Here is a 15,260-nt window from a genome sequence, read left to right on the forward strand (position 1 = left end):
AAATAGCCAGAGTTTATTGGACATATACAGTCTGTACTGTGTATATAAGGTTGCTGCCTAAGAAATATACAGTTTATGCTATTTTACTGTTCTCTCTCTCTCTCTCTCTCTCTCACACTGACTCACTCAAACACACACACACACACACTTAGCTCCACCCTTTTGAACTCCTGCATGCATGCAGCAGGAATTCCCTCCCTCCAGTCACTTTTTTTTTTTTTCTTTTTTTTTTTTTTTTTAATTTGTAAGGAACTGTCTGGAATGTGGGAGGAAGAGGAGGCTGCAGGTGAAAGTGAAGAACAGTTTTGTGTGTGTGTGTGTGTGCCAATTTTAACGTTATAAAACTGCAGAGAAAATCAGTGCGAATGAAGCTGCAGAGCCCAGGCTCCATGTTATGTGCAAGTTTCAAAATGTATTTTAACAAAATGTTGACTTTAAAAAAAAAAAAAAAAAAAAAAAAAAAAAAAAAAAAAAAAAAAAGACTAAAGAAAGAGTAGAAAGCATTATGAAAGTCTACAGTGCGGTTTTTTTTAAACAATTTCTGCATTATACTCCCAGAAATACTTCACCCACGGTCGTGTCACTGCGGGTCAAGACAACTCCAGGACACCTCCCACAAGCCAGTTTACAAACGACAGCCCCCAAAATCTCTGGTCGACTTTATGCATGTGAGAGTCTGCACGTAGCATTCAGACCCAGACTTTTAGAAAAACCCAGCCCTAACCACCAGATGGCCAACAGTGCACCGAAACATCACAGATAAGGAGGAACCAGCGGATTTTAAGCATCGTTTTTTTTTTTCTTCTTCTTCTTCTTCTCCCAGTTAACTTTCACCGAGTCACTCGGGAGTTCAGAGGGTCCGACGGAAAAGGGGCACATTTCTGCTGCAGGATGCTCGGGATCAGGTAAATATTGCCTGCGCAATCAGATGAGATAAGAAAAACGAGCTCGCGTAAAATACCGCTTGTAGTTATAAACCGCAGTTTGAACTTGAGTTTGACGTCACCGGCTGCGACCATTAGAAACTTCTTTTTTTTTTAAATTTCGTCCGCAGTTGCAGGCGTTTGCAGCGCCGTCCGAGTTAGCTGAGAACCAGCTAAGCTGCATGAAACTTTTCGCTGTTTGGTTCTCGGTACCAAGCAAAGAATAAAAAAAAAATTAAAAAAAAAAAAAAAAAGGCTGAGGGGTTTGTAAGAGGCAGGAAACGAGCAGAATTAAGCAAAACCGAGTGGGAAATAAGCAGGAAAAGAAAAAAAAAAAACTAAATTCTGTCGACTGAACTAGTTTAAATGTCATGAAATTCCTTTGCGTTCAACTCGGTGAACAGCATCTATTTATTGTTGTTAACGTGCAGCGTTTTGAACATGCATCCACACAGCCTGGACTGAGCTCCCTGTGTTACAGCTATTTTGTGGATGGAAATCTTAATATTCACCAGGAACTTTTTATTTTTATTTTATACGTTAAGTCTTGCAGGCTGATTGTTCCTCCTAAAGTAGTTCAGCAGTAAGCCGACCCACACCAGTTGCCCTCCAGAGGTGTGAAAAGTTCCTCCCACACCACCCTCTTGCTGCTTGGTTACTTTTTGCAGGATTTATTGACTGGTCGATGCAGGTAAAATAAGCCTCCATTGGACCATGTGTGCGTGCGTGTGTGTCTCATGAGTTTCCCCGGCGGGGCGGGGAGGGGCGAAGACGTGGCAGTCCTCTTCCATCCACATCCTGTGCTATCTGACTCCTCAGCTTCACTCAATCGGACAAACTTCGAGCAGTATAGCAGTACTTTCACGACAAGTACTTTAAATCCTGCCCACGGTGTGAATGGGTACTTGGTATCATATTTGAGCTGATTAATCAGTTAGTTAGAAAGTATTTTGACAATTGAAAAAAAAAAAAAATTAAAAAAATGCAATTCTTTTATTTTTTTTTTTAAAAGTCATTCCAATTGATCAAATATGAATATTTTCTGCTTCCTTTTTTTTTTTTAATCCGTAATGATATATATGTTGGACAAAACACATCATTTTAAGCTGCACCTTGAGCTTTGGAAAACACTCGTTGAAAGTTTTCAACATTTTCTGAGATTTTAATAATTACACAACTCGTTGATTAATCAAGGAAATAATCAAGAGATCGATTCATAATGAAAGCAATCATCATTTCCAATCCTATATGACAGAATCTTTCTGTATACCAAATGTTACACAGTGTTGATGTAGAGTATAGTTAGGTCATTAATCATTCGTTCATAATTTCATGACTTGTTCTTTGTCTATTGATTTTTACCCTTTAGAAGCTAAATCTTGCTCTTGGATACTGCGGATTCATTATTTACGTATCCTGAATAAAGCTTTTAATAGTTTTGTATGTAAAATTTGAAAAATTTTGAAAAATGCCCATAACAATGATCAAATTCTTTTCTTATCTGACCAATAGACCAGAAGTGAGAGTTCAGTGTCCCATCAAATAAGAAAAGCCTTTATTATGGAAGAAAATCCCACTTTTGAGAGCTACAGCCTGCAAATGCATCTCATTGGTTCTTGGAAAAATGAATGACAGTTGTCAATTCGTTTTCTGTCAGTCTGCTAATTGTTTCACCGACTCTTAATTCTTTCTCTGTGGCTTTTGCTACTGATCTGTCCTACTTTACTGCTGAAAGTCTTCTAAAGAAAAATACAGACAATGATAGAAGTGACAAAGCGGGTTGAGGGAAAGTAAAACTGGAATCTAGTAGATTATCAGAAGACAGCCTCTGGAATCCATTCTCATGAATTTCTTGGGGAAGATACCTTCTTGTTCATGTTAGAACTGTGATTTATTCCATCTTAGATAAGAGTCTCCTAATGTACTTGGTTGCACAGAGTGCAGTCCAATATACAAATCGTTTGAGGGACTTTCAGGCAAATTTTTCAATAGTTTTCTATAACTCTGAACACTCAGTCTGGCACGTTGAAAGGTTTATGCCCCATAAACCTTAAAGTATTCCTGATGACCCATTAGGAAGACTTCGGTGTCTTCACATGTCGTGTACAAGCATGTATCCAAACAAGGACTCTCCCTGACACTCTCTCTCATGTTTGGCACGACACGTGCATTGAAATTACAAGTGTTAAATATACAGCTTTAATCTTGACATGGAGCTTCTGCAGCATTGTTACAGAAGTGACGCTGTAGCTGTCACCCTGTCATTACAGGGATAACAATAATTACATTCCATTGAGTTTTTATCCTGGAAACTGGAAAGTGGTGGAAGCATATTTATGGTATTTTAGACTGTGAAAATGGTAAGCTTTGTCTTAAACCCGGTTTCCGTTTGGCTACATCAATCCGGACATGGCTGTGATCGAACCACAAGTGGCCAGCAAAAGTACAGGTGGAAACACTCAGGAAGCACTGAGCTCTGATCTGTTCAGGCCACCTCTGAATGTGGAGTGAAATAGCCAAATGGAAACAGCTTCGGTGTCTCAGAGCTTTACTTAAATATATTTATTTTGTAATTAAATGCCATTTTATTTAGTTTGAATTGAATATGAAGGTGTCTGGATATATTTTCCTTCCTCTCTGCTGCCTTTGCTGCTGACCTAAATTGAAATCCCAGCTGAAGTAATTCTTTATTTTGACTAAAGGCTTGTCCTTGTGGCAAAGTCAGAACCTGTCTGAGCCTGTTGTCTGCTTCCATTGAAATGCTTAACAGAACTGCGTAGATCCAAATTTCGTGTATGGCCTTTACTTTGCCACGATCTGTGTGTGTGTGTGTGTGTGTGTGTGTGTGTGTGTGTGTGTAGCTGGCATGAATGTACTGTAGGTAACTTCATTACTTACAGTCACAAATCAATCTATAGGTACTTCAATCGGTGCACTTGCTCTGACTTCAAAGTAAATGTTCAAATTAAAGGCATAACAGTAGTGTTAAAATGGTTTGTGATTTTTGTGCTTGTTTTGTATGACCTAGAAAATAGATTTTCTTTTCAAAAACAACATAGTGCGGTCTCTAATAAGGCAAAGTTGTCAGCTAGCTTTTTTTTTGTGTGTGTGTGTGTTGCATATAAATTATATAACTCGTACAAACACCCAAAGGGCATAGTTTACTAATCTATTCTGTGTTTGTAACAAATCCTCACACCTTGCTCAGGGGATTCCACGAGGAAACTAACCTTAAAGCTCATGTACAGCTGCAGACGGGTGTCTGAATTTTGATATTTTTGGAATCACTTCTGTCCAATACTTTCATCCATATTTATTAGCTTGCAACGGAAGCCTTTTTATCACAACGCGTTGGGCAAAAGGCCTGCAGGCTTCTGGTTTGGGGATACTTAACCTGTTAATTTTTAGCAGGTCATTGCAAAAATGTGCTGACAAACGTTTGAAAAAGTTTGTTGGAATGTGAGGCCACTGGCTGGAGAACAGGTGGGTCATTTTTGATGTAGATCAGTCACAGGTGTGTGGATCCAGGAATTCATATAAGCTAAATTCTTACACATGAACACTATGATCTCTATTTTTATGTAGATTCAATTTGTTTTTTTCTCTGTTCTCTTCTGATTTGTGTCAGAATGGGTAGAACAATCACGGTGCCACCTCTCACAGAACAGAAGCGCTCTCGGATTTACGGCTGTGCCAGCTCCAAGGCAAAACCAGACACCGTGGCAGCAACCACAGACTTATATTTGGCTTAGTGTGGTGGTTGGAAGGCTGCACTTCTGAAGGGTTTAAGCAGATACTGCAGGTTTTTCTTTTGTAGTTCCAGGCTTTGGTTCCTCTTTTTCCGCTTTAGCTTTTGTTGTGTTTGAATGTATATTGTCTTTTCCATCTCCTTTTCAGAAATGGTCACTTTAGTCAAAATGCGAAACGCATATTTTTCCTTATATCCATAATATTTGATTCTGGAGATATTTTGTTTGTTATTTTCCCTAGTTTTGAGATAACTGCAGCTGAGACTGCTGACTCAACAGAATCAGAAGGAAGGGAGCTTTCGTAGAATGACTCAACACATTCTGTAAAGAGGAAATATGGATCAAAAATAGAAACTAAAGGTTAATAACAGTAGTTATATAAAAAAACAAAACAACACATTAAGGGAATAGAAAATGTACATGTAGAAATGAGTAAAAGTAAATTACAAGGTGGAGTAAATGGAGCTTTTCCAGAAGAAATGACCCATTAATTTTCCAACCATTTTTACTCTTAACTATAGACCATTGGAGAAAAAGTCGAAAGTACTGTGGGTGTGTGGATTATCTGGTCTTAAAAGATGCGAACAACGGGAATTTGAGTTCAGTAGAAGTAGCAGTGGAAAGAGTCAGGAAAAGTACGAGACAATATGAGAAAACAAGGAGGTTTTGGACAATGAAAGAAGCAGTTGTAGGATCTGGAATATTTAATGTGGCTCACTGAGTGAGCGCAAGTAATCCAGACAGTAAATGACTAAAACATGAAAAAGGAACTTTTAGCATCTCTATTATTTATTGTGTGTCAAAGTGCGTGTCATTAACAGGAGAGAAACATGACAGAAGCTCAGTTATCTGATATCCAGGAGACGTTAGCGTCTGATATCAGTAGAATTGTTCATCAGAGTATGAGAAGTCATGTACAGTGTCTCCCCATGTAACAATTAAATTGTGTGATTAACCTTGACATGTTGAAAGATATATATATATATATATATAATCCTCTCACTCTTTTCTTCAGGATGGAGCTACCATGCCTTTGCTTGTTGTTGCTGACCTGCCTGCAGTCACTCTCAGCCCACAATGACTTCTACACCTCCGTCGGTAAAACCATATTCTGAGTAACTGAGTAACATATACATATAACTGAGGTTTTTTTTTTCTTTTTCTTCCTACCACAAATATGGAAGCAAAAATGGACATTTTAGGATCTTGTAATGATTTTATAAGATTAGTAATTCACCACTGCGGTATTGACGGTTAAGTGTTTCTGATTTGTATCCCTCAGGCCAGATGACCGATCTATTATACACTGAAAAAGACCTCGTCACCTCACTGAAGGACTACATCAAAGCGGAGGAGAACAAACTCGAGCAGGTGAAACGGTGAGTTTGGAGACTCGCGTATGCACGCAAACTCACAGGCAGACAGGACAGACACAAAAGTGCACTCAAAAACGGACAAGTGGTACCTGTACTGCGCACAATACTTAAAGTTTATGAGCAGTAGGTCGTTATCATGCATTATCGTGCATTCGGGTGCACACGTAACTCTGTTTTATCTTCGTGATAGGTGGGCTGACAAGTTGGATTTGTTGACAGCCACAGCCACACAGGACCCCGAAGGCTTCCTGGGGCACCCTGTGAATGCCTTCAAGCTGATGAAGAGGCTGAACACAGAGTGGGGAGACCTGGAGAGTCTGGTACTCAGTGACACCACTGATGGTACGGATAAAGAAGACTCTGATCAAATGATGATAAACTCCACAACTCAGCATGCTGATAACTGCCTTGGGAGTTGGGCGTCCCAGATTCGACTGTATATTCGGTGGCAAAAGTTTAGAAAATCACAGAAAAGTATTTGAATATAGTTGGTACATATTTTAGCTTTTAGCTTTGCCTTTTACCCAGAACTGTCTCCAAATTTCCTGGGATTGAAAGAGCTTGGAACAACTGATTGTAGGGTTGGGTTGTTTTTTTTGAGAGTCTGTGTGTGTGTTTTTGTTTGTTTATATCACTGCTGTGCTGGTTTAGTAGCCCACTCAAAAAATGAGTGAATGAAGAGAAGAGAACATTGCTCGTTTCATGTCTGGCTAAGTACAGCTGCAGCTCTCGCACTCGAAATCAAAGTCACACTCAACAGTCTTATTAAACATTAAGAGGGAGTATTTATTGTCCATTTGAGTGGTTGTTGCGTACCTTATACAGAATCTATCCATCTCTGTCAGGATTTATTTCCAACCTGACCATCCAGAGGCAGCACTTCCCCACAGATGAGGACCAGACTGGCGCTGCTAAAGCTCTCCTCCGGTTACAAGACACGTACAGACTGGATGCAAACACCATTTCTACAGGGGACCTACCAGGTAAAGTCCTTAAATCAGTGCACATCTCGTGTACTTGGTACATAGTTTGCATTTCTAAAGACCCGTGTTTTCAGGGAGCATTAAAACGACAAACAGACGAAGTGCCCTGAAAGTTACCGTAAAAAGCAGACCAGGAGTAGATAGAAGGTTTTTCTTTATTTCTATGTAACTTCTCTGTTTTCTTCGATGCCAATGTTGCCCTCCTGTGTCCTCTGCTTTCTAGGAGTAAAACACAAGACCTCTATGACAGTGGAAGACTGTTACGAGTTGGGGAAGATCGCCTACTCTGATGTTGATTACTACCACACGGAGCTGTGGATGGCTCAGGCCCTGAAACAGCTTGATGAGGGAGAGGAGTCCACTTTAGATAAGGTGACGGTGCTCGATTACCTCAGTTACGCCATCTACCAGCAGGGGGAGATAGAGCGTGCGCTGGAGTACACCAAGATGCTGCTTGAACTGGGTGAGTCCCTCCACACGCAAAAGACAAAATCTGAAATTTTAAAGTGCTTTTCCAATTTTGAAAACAAATAACGGACTGAACAAATAGTATATACTTATGTCATGTTGGTTATTTGGATTGCAGGAGATGTGATCCTTTCAGGTAACATTGTTGCAGTCATCATTGTTTGTAATCACCGCTATTATTTCTGTTGGCCTCTCATTTCCAGACCCAGAGCACCAGCGTGCTAATGGCAACCGGAAGTACTTTGAGTTCCAGCTGGAGAAGCTGAAAAAGGCTGAAGAGGAAGAGACCCCGAAACAGAAGCGAGAGAAACGAGAAACAACCATAAAGAAGAAGTCCCCAAAGACTTTCTCTCTGATCCCAGAGAGGAAGAAGTATGAGATGCTTTGTCGTGGGGAGGGTGTCAGAATGGTGAGGAAATAAAGGGGATGCACAAAACATAAATTCTAAATGACTAAATACAAGCCAGTTTCAACTCCTCTTTTCCTCCTTTTCTTTTCTGTCAATGAAGACGCCCCGCAGGCAAAGCCGGCTGTTCTGCCGTTACTATGACAACAATCACAACCCCAAGTATGTGCTGTCACCCGTCAAACAGCAGGATGAGTGGGACCGCCCCTACATTGTTCGCTACCTCGACATCATCTCTGACGCAGAAATGGACAGAATCAAGCAACTGGCAAAACCACGAGTAAGCGCTTCTGAGTTAATGTACACATTCAGCAGTTTCTGATGTAATTGGTGGCCTAGTGTGATAAAGGGTGGGAGGTCAGAGCTGTGAGGCAAGTTGGCGTGATGCTGCTAGTTAGGCAAGCACGCAGGCATGCACATCTGTATGTGTGTGTGTGTGTGTGTGTGTGTGTGTGTGTGTGTGTGTGTGTGTGTGTGGGTAAATAATGTCCCTGGCTTCACAGCTACGCAGGGCAACCATCTCCAACCCCATCACTGGAGTGCTGGAGACAGCTCCTTACAGAATCAGCAAAAGGTAAGACGGAGCCAGGAGCTGCCAATGACAGATTCTGTAGGAGAGAGCTGAGAAGGAGAAAATGGGATTTTCTCCTCCCTTTTCCCCTCAACGATTCATCCCATTTCTCCTCTGTACTCCTGTCTGCCACATGGCTTCATTTCTCCGCCTTACCAAAGCTTAAAGGCTCCTGAATTGAAGCCCGTGATCCAGCTGAGAAAGATCAAAGCTTAAAAGAGCATATAGAAACATCTGGAGATTACGATTAGTTTATAAAAGAAGTTTTATACACATTTATTAACTCATTAATCTTTCACCAATGGCATTGTAATAAAATATTAAAAAAAAGAAAGAAAAGCTGTATTCTTAAAGTTAAATTGTATTTAGTTCTTTTGGAAAAAAAAATTGTTTGGATTATTCTATTATTTTATGAATATCTGTCATGGATATGTTTCTGCTCAGGAGTCTGCTACAGAAAGGTAACACAGGAACAGAGGGGGGGATGTGTTTCTTCTTCTTCTGCTAGTTGATTTTAACATAGTTGCGTATGTGACCCAAGAGGTGTGTCAGAGGCAGCCATTTATTAACTGGTAAATTTGATTAACTTTTAATGGACATTTGGATTCTAGCATTGCCTCCTGGAACCCTCTGGTCCTTCTTAAGAATAACATTGACAACTAGTGACCGGATCTGCTTTTCTTTTCTCTCCCTCTTTCCTCTTACTTTCCACCCGTCCTCCTGTGTGTATCACTTTCCTTTGTCCTTTGTCCTTTTTCCTTCTCCTTTTTTTTTTTTTTTTTTTTTTCCCATCCTCTTTCCGTGTCCTTGTGCTGCGGGAACTACTGTAGTTAAGGCGAGCCACGGTGCATGACCCCCAAACTGGGAAACTTACCACAGCCCAATACAGAGTCTCCAAGAGGTAAGGGGTCACAGGTCATCAGGAGGGCCTCAAGGCCTTCCCCTCATCCAATTTCATCTTTATCTCTGTGAAGTGGCTGAAACATTGATTCAGTCCTGTTCCTCGCAAACATGAGAGAAAAAGTGAAAATGTGAGGCTACGCTTGGAAAACTAACGATAGAGGAGGTTTTCATTTGGTCAAAGCAATATCAGAATTCTGCCTTATTGAGCTAAAACATAGTTTAAACCAATCAGAACTCACCTCTGTTGTTGTTTTTTTTGGTGTTGCTGAAATATTTCATTTTACCCAATGATTTAGGCATTTTCACAGAACATAACAGTTGTGACAGGATGTTTTCTTTCCCCCAGCCGTCTTCCTCAGGTTATTTAAGATCCAGAGCACTGAATCTCTATTACCCATTGTGCTTTCCAGGAATCTTTTTTTTTTTGTCTTTTTAGTAAATTCTCATCTGAGCTGCTGCAGGCCTACCTTGCTTTTTCCACTTTCATATCCACAAGAGAGATTAAATAGCAACTGAGTCCTTATGCACATATTTAAATACACAAAAGGATGTAAACCGTAAGCTGGCAAGTGTTCCCTTAATTAACTTACTGTTTTAACTTTTACAGATGCATTGCTCAGCGTTAGTTGAATTGAAATTGCACCCTAAAAATCCCAAGTTTTTTTTTGGTTTTACTGCTCTTGGTAGTTATTGTGTGGGGATGTGGGTGTAAGGGTGTGGTGCCCCTTTGATTTTTTTTTTTTTTTGTACATGGACGTGCCAGGCAGCATGTCTTTCCAAATTCAGTGACTATTAGTGATCAAGGGAACAGACAGACAGATGGAAGAACTCAGACCAGTATGTCCTCTCTTTGAACCGGCTGCAGGACACTGGAGGAAAGAATCTGTTGGCTCACATTTGATCCAGTGTCCCCTTTAAAAAAAAAAAAACATAACTCATTATCAACATGAACTCTGAATAATAAAAAAGATGACTCATCTCTCTCTTTCTCTCACACATGCATTTCCAAGTAGACCTGCAGATATTCTGAGAAACACTTCTCTGAGGCTGTGGGGATCGGAGTTATCTCACGGGCTCGGTCATGTCTTTAAAAAAAATCCACCAGATGGAACTGAGAGTTAGAAGGGATTCGTCCTTTATTGCATGTAATGCTGGCTTCATATTAATTGCAACTTCATATGAACTGGTTGGACAGTTTTTTTCATGTGGATTCTGTGGCTTATTAGCCACAAAAATACCAATTTAAAGTTTATAAAGTGTCTGCGGAACTAGAATTTTGTCACGTTTTAATAATTCACCAAAAAGAGTTCCTTGCTATGCTCAGTGAAAAGCCTATTTTATCAAGGGCCTTCTATTAGAGAGTGTGAGAGTGAGTATGAAAGGTGGGTAGTGTCAGGAAAACCTAAATCCATTGATATATTTTTTCATCCTCAACCACATTGCTGGAATGGCAACAATCCTGTACCCTGAGCTGAATGGAAATTCTAAATTTCGGGCCATTTCCTGTTTTTCATTTTCTTCACACCTCTAACTCCCTTTTCTGTCATCTGATTGTAATGCACTAATGCACTGTTTTGTGAATGGTCTGTACTTGTATAGTGCTTTATCACCTTTCTGTCTCAAAGCGCTTTAACATAGTTTTCCCATTCACCCATTCACACACACTAATGAGACAGATCACCATGCAAGGTGCTGCCATCAGGAGCACATTCACACACCGATGGTACACCATCGGTAGCAACTAAGGGTTCAGTGTCTTGCTCAAGGACACTTTGGCATGTGGACAGGAAGAGCTGGGGGTTGAACCACCAACCTTCCGATTAGTGTGCAACCCACTCTACCTTCTGAGCCACAGCCATGGCAATTTTCCAGCATGACTATGTCTATCAGTCGCCTTTTCCAGAAGAAATCTTTGCTACCATCTAGTGGACAAATGTGTATCTGACTGAAAAACTACTGTATATGTGCTCCTTATTTCGCAATCCCTGCTGTATTCCAGTGCTTGGCTCACTGGCTATGAAGATCCAATGATTGAAATGATCAACCAGAGGATTGAAGATCTCACAGGGCTGGAGATGGACACCGCAGAAGAGTTGCAGGTAAGGATTTAGTTGTAGGTTGTGGGAATTGCTACATTAAAATACATCAACCCCCTGACCCTAAGGAAGCCTCAGTTGGTTTGTGTGTGCATTTGTTGCGAACTTAAATACTGTATTTTATTTAATTTTGTCTCTAGGTTGCAAATTATGGTGTTGGAGGTCAATACGAACCTCACTTTGACTTTGGAAGGGTATGATCTTTGCAATTCTTCAAAACTAATTGTACACTGGTGTTAGTATCACAGGACATTAAACCTGATGTTGTTTGTCTCTGTACAGAAAGATGAGCCAGATGCGTTTAAAGAGCTCGGCACTGGGAATCGCATAGCGACATGGCTTTTCTATGTGAGTAAATTTGTTTTAAACACACATATAGACCAGTGCTGTTAACTTTACAATAATGTGAGGCTGCAAAACTTGACAAATGCACATTGTGTAGACAAGCATTGTTCAAATTCACTTTATTTTCATTTTCTAGATGTTTCCAAAGATACTGAAAGCTCATGATGAACTCTGTTTAGAAAATATAGGAAAAGCAATGATGCTGTCATAGAAACATGGTATTTTGGTTTGAAATACGTCACTCATTGTCAGACTTATTATGATTTAATGAATAGAATGTAGAAAAAACTTCTTTTTTTTTAACTTTTAAAAATCGTACACTCAGCAATGTGAACAATTACATAAAGTACAGGATCATTTCAGTTAAAATATGTTTGTCTAAACTTTTTATCGAAAGGAAACGAATTGTCTTGAACAACAGTAAGAATATATCCTGGTTCGGAATCTTAATTAGTCAATAATAAATATTTACATATATGTACCATGTAAATTGTGACGTGTACAACATGTATAGCATACACCAGAAAAACCGAAAACATTGTTGATATCAATGATTCGAAAGCAAATGTTGCAGATAAAAAGCAGTGATGTCCTGAAGATAATTACTTGCATGACGGAATGAAACGAGTGAAAGAATCTCTTTAGGTTTTAATGTAACAAGGTTGTCCCATAAAATGAGACCGTATGAATGACCTTTCTCACCCTTCAGTGTTGAGTAAAACTCCTGTGAGCTTTCTCACCCTCATCAGCAGAGCTCTCCCAGAAATCTGTCTTTGGTTTTGCTCAGTGACACCCTGGTATTACACATTAAAGTCTACCTGTCATCTGAAATTATGGGCTTTGTCAGTGTCACAAAAGTAACACTTAAGTTAAAGCTGTACCTCCTACGCTGATGCAACAAGCAGGAAACTGCCTTCAGCAGGACTCAGAAAAAGGGAGTGAAAAGAATTCTCCGATTTATTCAAAACTCGGCCCAAATATCAAAAATAGCACCATTTTAAAAATGCAGAAAAAAAAACGTGTCCTTCAAAATGCAATACTTTTTAAAACGTTGGACTTTGCGTCGCCGTCTCTGTTGTAGATGAGTGACGTAGCAGCAGGCGGAGCCACAGTATTTCCGGATGTTGGTGCAGCAGTTTGGCCTCGGAAGGTAAGCGTTCATGCTACACTATTTTATTAACGTCCACGGTTACTGGTTCAGGTCACCGTGTTTGAATTGTATTAATCAGGCGAGCACATCTGGAGAGACGGCTGCTCTTATTGTGGTGAGAGGGAGAAACGGGGAAACTAAAGAATACGTTGAGAAGGTGGTTTTACACCCGTGGAAACATTTTGGAGATGACAGAAGGAAAAATTATTCAGACATATCGTTTGTCCAGCGATGACATTTCTGAGTTATTGAATGACGATTGACAGCCAATAACAAGGAGGAGCCACGAACTACCAGCATTTAAAAAGCTTCTCACGACTCAGCATTGTCCTGCTTCTGGGTCCATTTCTTTTCTCGCCTTTTTGTATTGATTTTCTTTCTGATAATCTCCTCTGTGGCGTTATATTTATATTTCTTAATTTCAATGAGATCAGATTTCCTTTTCCTTTTGCGGTCGCTCTGTTTTCCTTTTACTGGAGTCACTTTAACAAATGCAAACCCCTCATTTAAATACAGCGATTTGCTCCCAATATCAGTGACGCAAATACTTTTGGTAAATCCCCCGCAAAATTAGTGCAAAAATAAATGTGCAAACTTTTGGAAGAAACACAATTTAGTACCCATTATTTCAGATTTGAGTAAATCAGGCCCTAACTGTAACAAATTCACATATGTTTTTGTTTGTTGAAATAAAACACTCATTCACACAGGGTTATGCACACGTTACAACTCTTAATACGGAAACATTTCCATGCAAAATAGGATCATGTCGCATAATTAACTGCTCATTTCTGTCGTAGAAAGATGTTTTGTTTTTTTAAAGTCCCCACACACTCCTTACTATGTTGAACTATCTTTTTAACAATCACAGCTTTGCAAATGCTAAGGCGTGTCTTTAAATTTGACCTGCTGATTATAATTTCACTTGTCGGAAATCTTTGAGAAGTAAGAGTAATTTAGAGACTAAAATATACTCATTCATGGAGGATGTGGAGCACTACTAACCTCTGTTTCCTGTGTTGTTTTGCTTCCAGGGCACTGCGGTGTTCTGGTACAACCTGTTTGCCAGCGGAGAGGGAGACTACAGCACCCGCCATGCAGCTTGTCCGGTGTTGGTGGGCAACAAGTGGGGTGAGTTCCTCTTTGACTGGTTCTCTATGAAACCATCTATAAAGGCCTGAGAAAATGCTTCTTATTTAAAACAGCACATTCAAGAAAAGGTCTTAATAAGCAATTGAATCCAGTGCCAAACTTGTTTTCTTGAATTTAAAAGACAAAAACGGCAAACATTTGTACCATGTCTGAAGTTGTTCTGTCTTCTGCCTTTAGTATCAAACAAGTGGATCCATGAACGAGGCCAGGAGTGGCGGCGGCCTTGTGGCCTAAATGAAACTGAATGATGAAAAAAAAAAACGCCTCCTCTTCCTCATCTCCATGCCCTTCTCTCTTCTTCCTTGTGAACCACCCGTGACCAAAGAACACTGCTGCAGAGCACAGATGATACATTTGTATACATGGGCTCCAAATGGCTCACTCCCTCTCTACAAACACTCAAGTTTTTTTCTCCACCCGTTAGTCCAGAGATTGTTTAGTTTTATGTTGAGCCCCCGGACAGTATTCGCATCGCTGTGACAGATAACATGTTCTTAAGGTTGTTGGAGGGTTTTGAGAAACACTCCAGCCCCCCTTTACACTCCCACGTGTCTTTCTTTGCACTCTGAATGAACTATCGCTCTGTAGTCAAGTTATCCTTCGGGAGTGACTGTAGGGACCAGCTTCCTCCCTTCCAGCTTGAAACTTAAAGGGACAGTTCGCATATTTGAGAGGCCTGTCGGAATCTTTTGATTTCATTAACGGAGCGGGGGTTGCGGTTTTTGAGAAAGTGAGAAGATCTTTCAAACATTTTAAACAATGAAAATCCACTAAAGCTGTAAACTATTTCTTTGTAAAATTACATGCAACCTTTTAAAAAAAAAAAAAAAAAAAAAAGTGTTTTCTCTAACTGACTTATTGTTCAGATCCACAGGCATTATTTTACAAAGAACTGGCCTACAGTAGGTTCAATGAATTTCTCTATTTCCTTTATTTACATGTAGTTGTGATTTCTGCTTCCAGCAGCATAGAATAAAATAACAAAGATGGTGCTTTGTGGCAGAAATGAACAGACTTGCAGGATATATAAAAAAAAACAAACTGGTCTGACTCCGAAGAGCTGTAAAATGTGGCCACAGTGTTTTGGGTGGAAAAAAAAACGTTATTCCCTGTAAGTTGTATAACTACTCCAAACGAA

General features: G+C 39.9%; 1 protein-coding gene across 2 annotated transcripts; it reads left to right on the plus strand.

The window, feature by feature from the left end:
- Positions 1 to 682: 682 nt before the first annotated feature.
- Positions 683 to 15,163, plus strand: p4ha1b (prolyl 4-hydroxylase, alpha polypeptide I b). 2 transcript variants are annotated; one of them, XM_069144466.1, is made up of 15 exons: positions 683 to 905; positions 5,688 to 5,770; positions 5,955 to 6,051; positions 6,239 to 6,390; positions 6,894 to 7,031; positions 7,255 to 7,494; positions 7,703 to 7,908; positions 8,009 to 8,185; positions 8,409 to 8,479; positions 11,379 to 11,478; positions 11,616 to 11,669; positions 11,758 to 11,823; positions 12,902 to 12,970; positions 14,005 to 14,101; positions 14,300 to 15,163. In XM_069144466.1, the coding sequence occupies exons 1-15, from the start codon at positions 892 to 894 to the stop codon at positions 14,368 to 14,370; spliced, it is 1,635 nt and encodes a 544-aa protein (XP_069000567.1). In that variant the 5' UTR covers positions 683 to 891; the 3' UTR covers positions 14,371 to 15,163. The 2 variants fall into 2 exon arrangements, with proteins under 2 accessions (XP_069000567.1, XP_069000569.1); XM_069144468.1 differs by lacking the exon at positions 8,409 to 8,479 and adding an exon at positions 9,307 to 9,377.
- The last annotated feature ends 97 nt before the right edge of the window (positions 15,164 to 15,260 follow it).

The sequence above is a fragment of the Embiotoca jacksoni genome, unplaced genomic scaffold (assembly GCF_022577435.1).
Source record: "Embiotoca jacksoni isolate LCO1_2020_lvr unplaced genomic scaffold, fEmbJac1.0.p SCAF_12, whole genome shotgun sequence".
NCBI classification, from domain to species: domain Eukaryota; kingdom Metazoa; phylum Chordata; class Actinopteri; family Embiotocidae; genus Embiotoca; species Embiotoca jacksoni.

Coding starts and splice junctions, on each gene's coding strand:
- p4ha1b (XM_069144466.1), top strand. Junction 5,771..5,954: donor TGACTTCTACACCTCCGTCG/GTAAAACCATAT, acceptor TGTATCCCTCAG/GCCAGATGACCGATCTATTA. Junction 6,052..6,238: donor AAACTCGAGCAGGTGAAACG/GTGAGTTTGGAG, acceptor TCTTCGTGATAG/GTGGGCTGACAAGTTGGATT.